This window comes from Zootermopsis nevadensis, unplaced genomic scaffold, assembly GCF_977971745.1.
Source record: "Zootermopsis nevadensis isolate Lab colony 2312 unplaced genomic scaffold, Znev_1.0 Znev_ptg000011l, whole genome shotgun sequence".
Classification (NCBI taxonomy): Eukaryota; Metazoa; Arthropoda; class Insecta; order Blattodea; family Termopsidae; genus Zootermopsis; species Zootermopsis nevadensis.
In genome coordinates this window covers 310,721-325,040 of record NW_028259143.1, presented here as the reverse complement: position 1 = coordinate 325,040, position 14,320 = coordinate 310,721, and the positions used below count along the sequence as shown (strand labels likewise).

The following is a 14,320-nucleotide window of genomic DNA, read 5'->3' as shown; positions in this document are numbered from 1 at the left end:
CTGTCAGGTTTTAATTATTTTACAGAAATGATTCCTGCAGCCTAGAGATGCAACTTATTTTAATGAATTACATATTTCTTTGTCGGGTGTTGAGGAGCTACAGTTTACCATTACTTGAATCTTCATATTAGGACAAATGACTGCAATTTTAGAATACAAACTGTTTGTACATGACCCATGAAACCCACCACGAGGTGTCTGTGAACTAGTAGTAAGCGTTTTTACCGGTCGAGTTACAGATGGCTGTAGGGTGACGTCATATAATTTTTAACCAATCGGGTCGTATTCATATGTCGGCGCGCTGCGGAAGATTTTGTGTCATTGCGTGTTGTTTATTACAGTGAATAATTGAACAGAAAATGCAAATGTTTCACATTATCATGTCTGAAAAAGAAGCTGAGTTTCGTTTAGATACGTTACTGCAAGCATTTTCGTTAAGTGAGCCTTATACTTTTTGAAGAATGCACGAAGAAAATTGTGCACCATTGCCGTACGGTGGGAAATTGTTCAAGGTGAGTTTTGATGTCATTTATTTTGATTTTATTTTACAAGTGGGTTTGAAAGAGGGAGGAATATGAGTTGGGGTTCTAAAATTTCGCTTACTTTCGGAGAATCTGAGATTTAAGTAGACCTAATGAACCACACACCACTACACGTAACGCGGTTAATGCAGGAGTGTGTAACTAGGTTTATGGGAACTAGAGAGATTTTATTTCGCAATAAAAGTTAATTTGAAGAGGGTGCACAGCCCTGCAATATCGATGAGTGAAGGTTGATAATTTATAAGACGTGAGAAACAGTGGTAGCCCGTCCATAAGAGCTGCAGCACCCCCTATAATTTTTCAAACATTGAAAAATTTGTTTGTGTTTATATAATTTGTAACACTTTATTTCTTCCGGACTTACAAACAGTTAAAACATCGTCGAGCACGTATGGGTTTTTTCCTGTTGTAAATTTACTTTCTGATTTTCCCCCTTGTGCAGCAAGACAACTGCTGAGAAGGCAACTAATTTTCCAATGTTCTGAAGCAAGCGTGAATGACTCTGGACATTTTGTTGAACTAACAATGCACACAGTTTAAGTGGGTAGTCCATTTGAATTCAGTATCAATGAGCAACCAATCACATCATCTTGGCATTGCTATTACAGTTTAAAATTGCCTGTGAAGTTTATTTAACATGTTACAAACAAGAGTGAATTTTGTTTGTAAGACACACATTATGCGAAATACTCGGTACAACAACAGTTTAAATATTTACATATTTTGGCAGAATATACTGCTGAAGGCAAAAGAAAATTATTGATTAATTATATAAAAGGCTTTTTGTGTGGTCATCAGTCTAATTCTGATGTGTGCAGTAGGGGCTTCATATATTCTTGTTTGTTGTCCATTATATTGCATCGTCTCCTAAAAAGTTGTCCTGCTTCCCAGTTGAAGATGTGGATGTTCCAAGAATGCCAAAAAGAGCCTTGCGCATGTTTTTATCACATGCCAAGCAGGCCAATATGGGAACAACTGCAGATGCCTGAAAGGAAAAGCAAAGAACACAAGTAGAAGGAATGAGGAATCACATTTGGAAAGTGTAATGACTTGCTCTCCGAGGTTCAGATCATAGTCGCAAGATTTATATATGCTGATAGTTGTAGAAAGGTGTGTATCAAAGAGTACACATGTTGTCTAAGTACGTTGTTCTCAAATTTATATAAATTTCATGACCGTGTATTGTAAACACAAATTTGTGTCTTTATTTATTTTGTATTTTATGCCTTAACGATCTCGTGTGGTAGATATTAGCATTAGAAGCATGTAATAGAAATAAATACAAGGCTGTATTGTCTCTGGTGATTTTCTTGGCTTGTGATGACATGTGAACTTGCAAGTGGCACCAGAGTTGTGGAGGAAAACATTGCCTCCATCTTCAGGGCTGAAGATATCCACGTATAAGTCTAAAATATGGAAACCCAGAAGAACGCTGTGGACATCTTCACCACCATAAGAACCTCAAGTCTTATTGTGATACAGTATGGTGCATAGATCATAAAGAGCAAACGATGTGCTTTGTTAGTTGCGTTTCGTGCTGCATGTATGTAGTCATATGAATCTGTTCATTGCCTTCTTTCTGGAAGGAAATGTAGTCTTAGGGTTTTCGTACGTACCTCCGAACTCACTGCAGCTATGATGGCCAGCGCAGTGGGCAGTGGGGTTCCTGTCACAACCCAGAAAATCAGCAGAGTCTGTGGGAGCCACATCAGACACAGTCCTGGTACGAGCACCCCCACCGTCTAAGTGGCAGTGGAAAATTAATGTCTCCAAAATATTAGAGCAAGTTTACTGTCTGCTGGTACATGACATAAAATATGACACTTTCAAGCTGTAGAAAAGTTTGATTATTTATCAAAATACAGTGAAAAATAATTTTTGAGCCTGTGCCCTGCACAGAATTTGTAGGTACCTTCTCATTGTCCTGCGTATTCCCACTCAAAACAGCTGAATGTATTTGTATGAAAGGGTATGTAAGGGCAATTATGATTTTGGTTCAGTTTTCATATATGGGCTTCGTTACGTAGACAAAAGACAGGTGAGCCATGATTGCTGGACTCCTGGGTTCAATTCCTTATTGGGACATGGCCTGTCCAATGGATGCCAGGTTTTCTTTGCTTGGAGCTTCACCTCCACTACTCTGTATACGTTCATATCACGATGCTTAGGAATATTTGTCATTTTATGTTATACAAGAACTGAAAAATATTTGAAGTGAAATTTATAAATGTTAATGCATTATTTCCAACCTACAGTGCAAGAGTGATTAATGACTGTAATCATCAAGGAGAACTCACTTACTTTGTATTCTGCATTATGCTTTTGCCTGATTCTAATTTATAACATGAGAAAATTGTATTCACTGCTGAATATTTTACTGATAACCACATTTTGATATTCTATGTGTATCTTGAGATATATTTTATTTTACAAATGGAAGGAACACTTCGTATTCACACGCGTTCGGCTGTCTGTCATGGAATTTTTATCGGAATTGAAAGATGTTTCTGAAAGTGCTGATACCTGCTCCAGATTAATTTGGCAATCCTATGTAAATCATAATTTTTATCAGATGTTTCTCCAGCAAATATTTACACTGATTCCATACTGACCTTTGTAAGAACACGCTGACTTGGGCAGTCAATGTCCGTACCGGCACTCTGCAAGGATCTTTTCCCCTCAGAGCTTACAGCGCACCACACAGATACACACCTGAACATCAAAATATCCATTCCTGTATTCGTGGTATATACTCTAGGAAAATTGGCAACATTCACATGAACTGAGGGCCCAGCAAACTTTCACCAGGTTCAGTAAGCTGACAGAATTTTAATAGAACTAATTAACTGCTTGGAGTAGAATGTCTCTATGGTCCACAGTTTTTTATTCGTGTGAATCGTATGGTGATATTTCCTGTATGAAATTTCAGCGTTTTGAGTGTCGTAGTAATACAAATGGCTGTGAAGATCATTCAGTAGCTTGAAAGTGGAGAGCTGGGTTGACTGCCAGTTTGTCGTTGAATAATTATTTGGACTATTAAGGCATTGTTTCGTAACTGCACTTACATAATTGTTGCAGAGAGAGCCCCTCCAAGAGTAAGCAGACAGATGTTGTAAACAGAGCTAGAGAAGTCTGTGTTCGGACTCCACTCCAGACTGCAAGACATCGCGGTTGGGTCACAGCCGTATCTGCTTCCAGGGACACATGAAACACGGCGAAGATGGTTCGTAAATAACAGTAATAATAATGATCATTGCCATTACAAAAGTCATAATGCTAGTGAAAATATCAATTTCTGTACTGTATACTGCCAAAATGACAATATGGTTGTTTATCATTGAAATCATCCTCTTGAAACTATCAAAACAGAAACATAGTGAAAATAGTTTTATGAAACAATTTTGAGTTTTGTAAATGTGGTTGTTTTGGTGCCAATGGAGGAGTAATACCCTCAGCAGAACTATTAAGGTAGTGAACTGATTCAGAACAGAGAGAGACCTTCCCCAGCCTAGAAGTGGTGGTGTCGCCCATACTGCAGCAGAAATCCAGCATAACAGTATTCCCGTCACATACTGCTGCATGGATAAGAAGGTTTCTGCAATAACAACAACAATAATAATAAGTGACAACAACAACAAAACCAAGAGCAACAAATTGAAGGTTTAGTACTTTGTATACAAGAACCAATCATCAGTCCTTATCCTGAGCCACACCCATCCCGTTTACATCTTTAGACCACATTTCTTAACATTCATCCAAATACTGTCCTCATTTCCAAATGGTCTCTTTTCTTCGGTTTCATTTTTTATAAAATTGTGTAAAAAAAATGTAATCTGTTTATTCACGCCGTAGTCCTCTGTGTCACAAATCTTATCCTCCTCAATTTTATTAATGTAATGGTTGTGATGATTGGCATAAATCAAGCATTATGAAGCTTTTTCTGAAGATGGAGACAGTATTTTTGGTAACCGCGTACAGGCTTCGGTACTCACCAGAGTGACGCGCCACCACTGCACGCTCAACTGCCAATATTGTGATCGCAGCAACCTGAGACATACCGAAGAATTGAAGGAGGAATGCAAAGAACTGGCAGCATTCTTTACCAAACAGCCACCTACAAAACAAAAGAATATACAGCAGAGTGGCTGAGGAGAACCAAACTTTGATCTGCTACAGTTTTTTTGTGTCCAGAACTTTCATTGAATTTTTAAAAGGTGTTTATTTCTGCAAGCTTCGAAGGATTGACAGAAACAGTTCTACAAACTATGTTTTCTGCTCTTTACCACAGAAAACATTTGCAAAACTCTAAATGAAGGTGCAAAGAGTCACCCATGAAACAAAGACATTCTTTGAAGATGATGACACGCATCAGTTTGATGTGAACGACAGGCAGAAATTTTCTGGCAAGGGAAAATAGTTTGGGAGGCGGTTCTGCATAAATGGCCAACTTTAATTCTGTGCCACGTCATTTTCACGGATATATGGCACAAGGTCTCAAACACGAGAACCAGCAGCTTGTTGCAATCGTGGCACCGACATGTATACCACTACATCCCGCCACGAACCTGCCGGCTAGCGTCGAGGAGCCGGCAAAGGGAAACCCTGCCAGGAGCCCACGACCCAAGCAAGTGATCGCTAGATTCAGCATCAGTAGGTGTGTCTTCATGGTTAGCAGTGGACTGGTGAGGGACCCTCTCACCAGCCAACCATTGGCAGCAACGCCAACAGTCCCTGTAATAAAAGCAGGTTCTGTCTTCAAGTGTTCTTTTTGAAAGTATGAAAATGTGTGACACAATGGAGGTAAAGCTCCATGCATTCTTAATCTTGTGAATATTCAGCTTCATGGTCCAGCCACTTACCCCCCCAAGAATAAAACTGGGCGAGTGCCAGAACTAGTGAGGGAATCGAACTGTGGTCATCCAGCGCGTAGTTGACTCAACTACTTGGGCTGATAAGGAGAGTGTGCTTTGTGAATTTGACGGTATTTTGGCCAAAAAGTGTTTGAGTGAACAAACTCTGAAATCACTTACCCAGAACTATCAGGGACACACCCAAGTAAATTCGATGAGCAGAGTCAAGGGGCGCCCCTGTGCACTGGCTCTCGTGCAGTGGCAGCTCCACCATGATGCTTTGAGCTGAGTCTGTGGTTGAATTAATCAGAAGAAAAATACTTTATCACAGAATAATGATCCATCGTCACAATCCTTGCTGCACATAATTGTATCTGTCTCCATGGAGCAGAGATGCATCGATGTTTTCTAACCAGGCAATACCTGCTTCCATCTGTTTCTAGATTTTCCAACTGCTTTCCTTCTATGAAATTTTAAAGTCGATTTCTTGCTTCATTCCTGTGTTTTCAGTAATATTACGTCCAGTCAGTGACATTTTGTGACGTTGGCAGATTTATTTTGCTAATATGATGCCTTACCTGCTTTGGTGTTTTATGTGGAGGTGCGGACAGGAAAATGGTAGGAAGAAAGAACAATGTTGTGGTTCGTGCTTACATGTTTGGCAGGTTTTTATTTTTATTTTATGCAAAGCCAGCAGACACTTTGCTTGAAGACTCGGACTGACTCATTCACTGGAACACGACACCATCAGTTGTCTGAAGCAGCTTTATTCTAATTGTTTTGTTTTGTTCACGGTTGAGATAATTTAGTCTTAGAACCAAAGTAATTACTCACTGCAGTCAACGAAAGTTGTATATTTCTGCTTCCTTTAGGTCAGGGTTCAACTTGAAATTTTCCACCATTGCTGAAATCTTCAATGTTCGTATTTTTTATTCTCATATAATCTAATTATGTATGTAACTGTATGGAGCAGTCTTGCTTGAGAAGCTTGTAGTCAGTCAGCTCGTCTAGAAGTTTGTGGTTCATTACCATGTTCACAACAGCCTCCTACTGGTCCCTACCCTGAGCTAAGTTTGAGACCTTCGTATCGTTTCTTTATTTCTCTCTGGTACTGTGGACCCTGTCCCCAAAATTATTTGTTACATTTGGATTAAATTGGACTGCCTGAAATATTTACTTATTTCATCATGTGTATGCTTAAAATTTACAGCATCAGAGAATAAAATTGTAAGAGCTACTCAAGTCGCTGATTGCTTATGCACCACGTGCAGTCGTGCAGCGGTCCACTGACCCCCGACTGAGAAACTGCTCCGTGTTTACATTCCCCATGTAACCCATAAGGCATTTAAGTTTGTCCATCAAACGTGACGATCTCAATCAGTCGATCATTGTCATGGTGTAGTACGCTCACAGTTGCTATGTAGACTTTACCGGACTCTTTCGTAGTCCAGTAATTCAGGTGTCTCATGATTAGTTACGCCATAACAAGTCAAAGCAGCAGTCACTTTACCGAAACCTGTGTTACTGCAACATGAAGATGTCGATGTTGTGGTTCAGCCCTGAAGATGGAAACACTGTCTTGCTCCGAAACGTTATTATCTACCTTCAAGTCCACATGGAATTAAACTTGGAAGAAGAAAATTGACCCTGTCACTAGGATGAGATAAACGGTAGACCTCGCAAGACCCAAAGCTGTGATAACAATCACGCCCCTTTGCAAATTAAAATAAATTGTAGAATGATTTATTAATATAATAATATAATCATTTGTATTTGAGTAATTAAATTGGCAGTGTTTATCCTGACGGAATAATTTAACAGCAACAAAAAGCGAGTAGGTTGTGTCCGATGTACGTTCAGCTTCCAACATCTGCGTCTTCAGAGTCGTGAGAATCTCAGCTGTCCTTGTGGTACGCTGAAGGAATAGAAATCGTGAAATTGTCGTAATAAATAAGCAGTTACTTTATTTGAGTCAATTTTATTTTTAAGAGAACTCTATGGGGAGCGCTCTCGCCATCTAGTTAAATACAAAACTAATTTCACTCCAGAGCTGTCGGCCAGCCCCACTATGCGGTTGTCACATCTCGTCTGCAAGTGCTCAGGCGAAGTTCGATGTCCACGGGAGCTGTGATGTCTCCTGCCAGGATTTCAGCAGCTTCCTGCACACAGGCCAACGCCTCCCTGCCAAGGTCCTGAAAAAATTAGCAGCAACGTTCTCATGGTTGTACTATTTGGACTCTGAGGTTGCAGACATTTCTCATGCTCTGGAGTAAGCGAGGACCACCTTGTGGGCCCATGGATTCGCGGTTTTTCTAGGAGGTAGGCGGCCTGCGTGACAGGTGGTCATTATTACGCAATTGTTATTGTTAAATCCTTTTGTCAGTTACAGGTCTGATTCCCTAACTTATAGAATTTGAGGTTTGGTTAATGTTAAATTTACAGTTACGAATAATGAGTCTAAAAATGAAAACTCGTGTTCGGTATTACTATAAAGCGATGTTGAACCGAGTACCGCTTGGCCATGCATGGTTTCTTGGGACTGTTGTGGATTTTGGTTGGTGTCGCAATGAAAAGTGATTACTCTTAGGTTTATCTGGTGGTTTGTTTGTGAGAAAATATTTGGTGAATGGATTAGTTGTCTGAAGTGCCATTCGATCTCGCATCAGATATACGAGCTATAGTAATAGTAAGTCTGAACAGTATTCATTGTTCTTTTTAATTAATATTCCATCTTATATCACACGGGACTGAGACCAGACATTGAAATTCATAAATTTAATTTTGTTATATTGTATTGGTACATATTTTATGAAGAATTTGGTCAGCACATAGCAGCTGTGATCTGAAAGCCTTCTCGACCTGCACAGTGGCGTCTGACGAATCCCTGCCCCGCCTCGCTCTCAACTCCATTAACACGCAGTGAAGTTCATAAAGTAGCAGGCCTGCCAACAGAACAACACGCATGTCAGTCCATTAGAATGTCAAATCTTAGAAACCAGAAATTGTATGTGGTAACTCCATACGTGCATGTCTAAGCCTCTTATTACGACGTGGAGTAGTCATTAAGAGCTTCCTCGGACAGAAACGTACCCCTCAACCGACACTGCCCTGCCCTGAGCGTCTCCAGCAACTGCAACACCTCTCGGCACAGGCGCTCCTTCAGCTCCAGCTTTTGCGTCGTGACATCTGCAGGCAAGGAACGAAAAGTCCGTAGTACAGTTGCAGAATCTCCGGATACAGCCACTCCTCCGTTGCCCACTCTGCTCAAGGCTCCGTGAGAGTCGGCCCCTGTAATTCTTTTGACTGTGCTACTTCTGTATTTTCACATTTCAACATCAAGCGCTCTGTTTTAAGACAAAACCACGTCTTGCTTGTTCCGTAAAAAACTCACAATTGCACGTCAAGTTTTCAGTCTTTGCATATTACAGAATTGATTTTGAAATCTTTGTAAACATTTTATAATGCTGTTTACACATGACAGGAAATTTTGCAAAATGTCTGTAGCACCAATTGCAATTGCAAAGGTTGTCGAATTATTTACTTTCAAAATTATCGTTCAAAAACTTTTAAGAAAAAGATTTTCTGTCGCGATATCACGAAGTTATGTTCATACACGACAAAATTATAAAGCATAGTTGATTAGTAATATTTCTGATGTGGGTTGTACCGACTTGCATCGAGGATCTAATGGTTTGGCTTGATCGGTCTCTCGTTAATTCTACTTGTACGTTCTGATATATTTTAAGAGGTTGCGATCGGTTGGACATGAAATTTGTGCACCGTGAACAAAATGTGGTACAGAATTTAGTGTCGCAAGTTCTTGGAGGTGACTGCTTGGTAGACCCGGAAGGCGATGGAAAGATAATTTTAAAACGGATGTGAAGTGAATTGATGTGTTATTTAAGGATTTCAAGGAAATTCCCCTCGTACCCCTCGCCGCACCATAATTCGGACAAGGGACTAATTAATCACCTTGCGCAGTTCTGACGTTGGTCGTGCACAGGGTTTGCCGAAGACCTAAAAATAGCGCGCACTTTTATCGAAGTAAATGTGACCTTGAGTTGACACGTAAACAGGTCAATTATTAGAACATTTCTAATAAAATTTGCTGGCGATGGAGTCTTTCGTTTCTCGTCGTCCTGTTTTGATTAAGAAGGGCCCCCCTCGATTTAGTTTGCTGTTTTGTGGCGTGATCTGTGTTACTGCTGTTTGTTTCTGCCTGCACTTGGTTTCCTGAGCCCGAACCTCGTCTGTGGTTTGTTCCGTAGCCTCTTCCATGAAGAGGACGCGATGACGTAGGATGAACTTTGCGTTTCGCGAAGAAGTTCCAGAAAGGACGCGCGTTTGTTTGTGGCTGGCAAAGATGTTTTTACAACTGTTAGTACAAGATGGCAGGGGGGGGGGGGGTTCTTCCTCTCTCAGACAATTTTTTAATCAGGCCAATGCAAGTGGGCTTACAATGTGTCACCTGTTTGGCGCCTTGGACATCGTAATGAAACGTCTGATGTTTATTTTTAACGAGATTCTTTTTAAAGCCCGACCAAACTGAAGACAGGCGGTGGGTCATTCTGGTGTGCGCTGTGCGCTACACACACATGTCGACTATTCGTGCCGGAACAAATTGAGATCGCCATTTCAATGGAATGCCGAAGTATTTTTGTTGTTCGACGCACAGACGCCCGGGAAAGAGCACGCGTGATTCATTCCGTCTGCTGGAGGAATTCACTTACAGTGCCCGAGGCTAAAACAGCGTAGGCTGATGAACGGTAAATTGGGAGGGACTGGGGAAAACCACAAAAGGCCGAGGTCAGTGATGCTGTTCCCTGGTCCTGATTCAAAGGCATGCTTCCGGAACGAGTTGGGACCAGCTCGCCTCAGACCTGATGATGACTGACCTGTCCATGAGTATCCCGTGGCGTGCCCGTAGCTTCGGATGAGGTTACACTTGACCTCTACCACAATCTGATTGGTTGATGGCATGACGTGGTGGTGCTCGCAGAGGAAGCGTTCCATTTGAGCGATATTTTTGCTGTCGACGATACACAGAAGACGCCCTAAAGTACCTTGAGTGATGGCTGCCTTGCGCCCTGTCGCCTGGCATCCACACAGCTCGCATTCCCACATTGACTCGTCGTCCAGAGGTTCTGTCGGGAACATCGAGCCTTGGCACGACGGCGTCAGACATCTGAGGGCGGCCAGGCGTGAACCACCCTCCTGTCCGCAGGAACAAAGTATCCTGAAATATAAGCACCGTCAGGACGTACGCGTAGGCGACAGCTCACTCAGTGCCCTTACCTGCGGGTCGCTGCATCGCGAACAGGCGCACAGGAAGTGCTTGGTGACCGCGAGTTGATACCTCCGGGCCGTGGTGCCCCATAACAGCGACGTGTAAGAGTTGGTGATCTCGGTGCCAGCTGGTATGTGCATGGCGGCCCGGACCGCCATTCGCTGTCGCTCGTCGTAACCGTGTCGCGTGTTCGGCGTGCACGCGTGGTTCATCATCGAGGCTAGGGGATACAGCCCTCGCAGGCTGGGCGTTGTGCCCTCCTCCGTCCGGACGGCCTTTACCAGAGGAATCTGTGCCGTTTCAAAGGCATTCGCGTCCATGACACAGCATGCGAGGCGCATGAAGGCCTCTTCCTCGGTGCTCGGCCCCTTCTCGGTTTTCTGCTTCAGAATGTCTACCTGTAACCACGGAACGAGGCGCCGTTTGTGGACGCGTGACAAATGAGTCGGCGGAACATGCAGCACGCGTGGTGTAGGTGAGAAATGCGTACAGAATTTAGTAGGGATACCTGAAGGGTGGATGGTATCACTTGGAGTCCCAGACGCGAATGGGAATACATTATTAACGTGGATGTTGAAGGCATTTGGTGTGGACTGGATAGGAGTTAATTTGGTCGATATTCGTAAGAGTCCTTAAATACTTGGGGCGCTGATGGTTGCCTTCTGGTTTCTTTCCGTTATGCATCTCGTATTGTATGTCACGTGTTTTTCATGAGATTCAGCGATACGAGTCGTCGTAGGAGGAAATGTCTTTCTCAGATTCAACAATTGATAAGTAATTGAATTTTGAAAGGGTCAGATATTTTCAAAATTCATTTCGTGGTGCAAGCACAGCTAGGCCCAGGCCGCGTCACGTGACATCATGAAATAACTTTTGTTATTAATACGATGAACTGTGTGGGGCCACGTGCACTTATCTGGCTCTTGGCAGTTTTGAGTCTGTTTAAAAAATGTCGAACTTGGCGTTCATTTTGTGTGTTGTTTTACGTCCCTCTGGGCCAGCCTTTGTTTAAAAAAAGAAAGACGACGTAACAGCGCGTGAAACGAACGAGATTGCCTTTTGCTGTTACATCGTTGAAGCACGTAGTTGGATCCCGGTTGCTGGTCGGTCAGCGAGAACGCGGCGGAATGCGCCCTCACCTGGGCAACAGATGGACGGCTCAGCTGCGCCAGCGGGAACCTAGAAGGCGCTCAAGGGACGGGAGGCAGCGGTGATGGGGTGTTCAGTTTTATTACAATGATTAAACACTTTTGAATATTATTTGAATCTACGACAAACAACGGGGTTTTGTATTGAATACGTCACAGAAAACAGAGAACTGAAATTTCAGGGTGCCAAAGCCTAATAATAATACCTCTCTCTCTCTCTCTCTCTCTCTCTCTCTCTCTCTCTCTCTACGTCACGCAGAGTGATACCTCAAACGCATGCTGCGAGCCGCCGTGGCGCTGGAGACACTGGAGCACCTGCCTCTTCGTGGGGCTGAGCGCGAGGCACCGCACCGGAGTTGAAGCTCTCAGGAGTTCCCGGGACCACGAGCCATTCGTTCGCACCCCCCAGCTGCTCAGCTTCTGACACTCGAAGCGGTGAAGAGGGACGCTCTCACACTGGCTGGAACACACGGGCAACCCGCAGCCTCTGGAGCAGGGCAGCAGCGCCTCGAAACCCTGAAGGCAGCCCGCACACACCGGCGGGCAATGGGCGCCTGCACGAGGCCCCAGCACCAGCGGGACGTCGTAGAACACCAGCTCGCCCGGGGCGATGTCTCGAGAGGCGACAAGTCCGCGGCCCCCGAGAGGCGACTGTGCCACGGCCCACAGCTGACCGTCGTCGGGCAGACCGGCCAGACGGAGGTGCTCCTTCAGCAGCCTCGAAGTCTCTTGCAACGCGCCTGCCATGATTGTGTGCGGTCCACGTAGCGACAACTGGTCCTAGTATAACTGCAGCTAAAATGGACGCAGACAGCGACGCCCTGGTGGTTGGGCATTCCCGGCCTCACGAGACGACACTCCCCACCTCTGCTGGGAGGGACTTCGAAGAGTCCTGGATCCAGGCCACATAAGTAGTGGGGAGGGGGGGAAGCCCCACGAGATCAGGGTTTTCCTCTATCTGGTTAAATTTTCAATTAATTTACATTTCTGGGTTATGACGACCTGTAGTCTCTTTAATATGGAGGCGGTACGTTCCTTTGTAACTTTATTAACCACCACAAGACTTTATGGCGTCACAACCTGGAATACCACATTCCATATTCTTGCTTCGTTATCTTAATCTGTTCACAGGCTTTAACCGTTTAGCGAAGGGTAGACGTGGGAGGAGGTATTTTCTGGAGGGTCTGAGAACAACCACGAACGTTCTCTGTGCGAGTGCTCTTTTCCAAAGTTTTGCCACCGCACACAATTTATGGAATGCCTTGAGAAAACTGCAGTCCGTACTTACTCGTATTGTACGTGTAAACCGATTTTGATGTTGGAGAATTTTACGAACGATTGTTGGCCGTTTAAATTTGAATTCGGCGTCGCCCAGTTTTAACGACTTTTCGTAACAACGTGAGATGTTCTTCGTGTAATCTAGTTTCAATTGCAGATGACAACAGCAAAAGAAAAATTGTTCTATTATGTTACGACTTTGAAACATGTTAAACATTTCACAGCGAAATTTCAACTTCTCGCCGGTCTGAGTAACAGTGAATAGTTGTTAGCTGTGATTTTAATGTTTGTTTATCACAAGGAGAAAAAAAAGTTTATCGTATTCGTAATTTAAAATTGTTGTGAGTGAAGAAGTTTTTATGTCGGTTTAGTTTTAAATCCTTTCGAATGCGTCCGTTGCCTATAAATGTTTTCTGTTTTGCATTGTTGCTTTCTGGACAAAGTACAGTGAAATTTGTTTTATTTTAGGTTAGGTTTACAGCTGGAAGCAACTCGTAAGCCGTTTATTGTTACATTGTGCATTGTAGTTTAGTAGACAAACGAAATATCAACTTTCGTGGTATCAAATTATTCGGGGCAGAACCATGACGAAAGTTTGTAGCAACAGCAGTTTTCTTGTGTGCTAGACGAAACTGTTATTTCGCGTGTCTACGAATGGCACATAAGTATTTTGTGTTACGATGGAGAAACAGCATACAATTAACGCGTTATAATTACCAGTAACAAATATTAACATTTACGTGAGATTTGTTTTATGAGATGCATCCTTTCCCTTTGGCATGTTTCCAGATTGTTGACTCTGATGCCTTGGGACAGCTGAGAAGGGGGATTGGTTGTATATAGCTATCACCTACACTATATATGTCTGTTTATTTATATGGCGCAATAATAAATACACGTCGTAAATGTTTACCCAATCCTAGAAATGGCAGTTCCTCCGCTCCCGAGTTTCACCCTCGGATAGTACCTTAAACGACTGCTTCTTTCCACATCCTTGCACATTTTTTATCCAATTCACCTTCATTGTAAATATTATTGGACAGATGGCAGCACAGTATGCGTGCCATATCTGTAATTTGTATTTACCGCCTACGATGGGTGAAAGTAAGGTGTCACCAAATGGAGGATGAAAAGTGACATGAATTACGTATGGCGTCATCTTTGATAGAGATTGATTTTGATTAATTAATACCGCAGTGAACCTTAATCAGTGAA

At 43.0% G+C, this 14,320-nt stretch overlaps 2 protein-coding genes across 3 annotated transcripts; both read right to left on the bottom strand.

Annotated features, from left to right (window-relative positions):
* Positions 1-1,132: 1,132 nt before the first annotated feature.
* LOC110838183 (visual pigment-like receptor peropsin) lies at positions 1,133-6,032 on the bottom strand. Its single transcript, XM_022081141.2, has 9 exons — positions 5,971-6,032; positions 5,573-5,683; positions 5,108-5,273; positions 4,535-4,656; positions 4,041-4,137; positions 3,608-3,730; positions 3,155-3,254; positions 2,159-2,284; positions 1,133-1,527 (listed from the first exon to the last, which is right to left on the bottom strand). Exons 2-9 carry the CDS (start codon positions 5,664-5,666, stop codon positions 1,393-1,395), a joined length of 963 nt encoding a protein of 320 aa, XP_021936833.1. The 5' UTR covers positions 5,667-5,683; positions 5,971-6,032; the 3' UTR covers positions 1,133-1,392.
* Positions 6,033-7,354: 1,322 nt separating this feature from the next.
* LOC110838182 (SET domain-containing protein SmydA-8) lies at positions 7,355-14,066 on the bottom strand. 2 transcript variants are annotated; one of them, XM_087346974.1, is made up of 6 exons: positions 12,095-14,066; positions 10,688-11,077; positions 10,456-10,606; positions 8,483-8,578; positions 8,252-8,334; positions 7,355-7,584 (listed from the first exon to the last, which is right to left on the bottom strand). In XM_087346974.1, exons 1-6 carry the CDS (start codon positions 12,572-12,574, stop codon positions 7,459-7,461), a joined length of 1,326 nt encoding a protein of 441 aa, XP_087203100.1. In that variant the 5' UTR covers positions 12,575-14,066; the 3' UTR covers positions 7,355-7,458. The 2 variants fall into 2 exon arrangements, with proteins under 2 accessions (XP_087203100.1, XP_087203099.1); XM_087346973.1 differs by having other exon boundaries at positions 10,288-10,606; positions 12,095-14,063.
* Between the last annotated feature and the right edge of the window lie 254 nt (positions 14,067-14,320).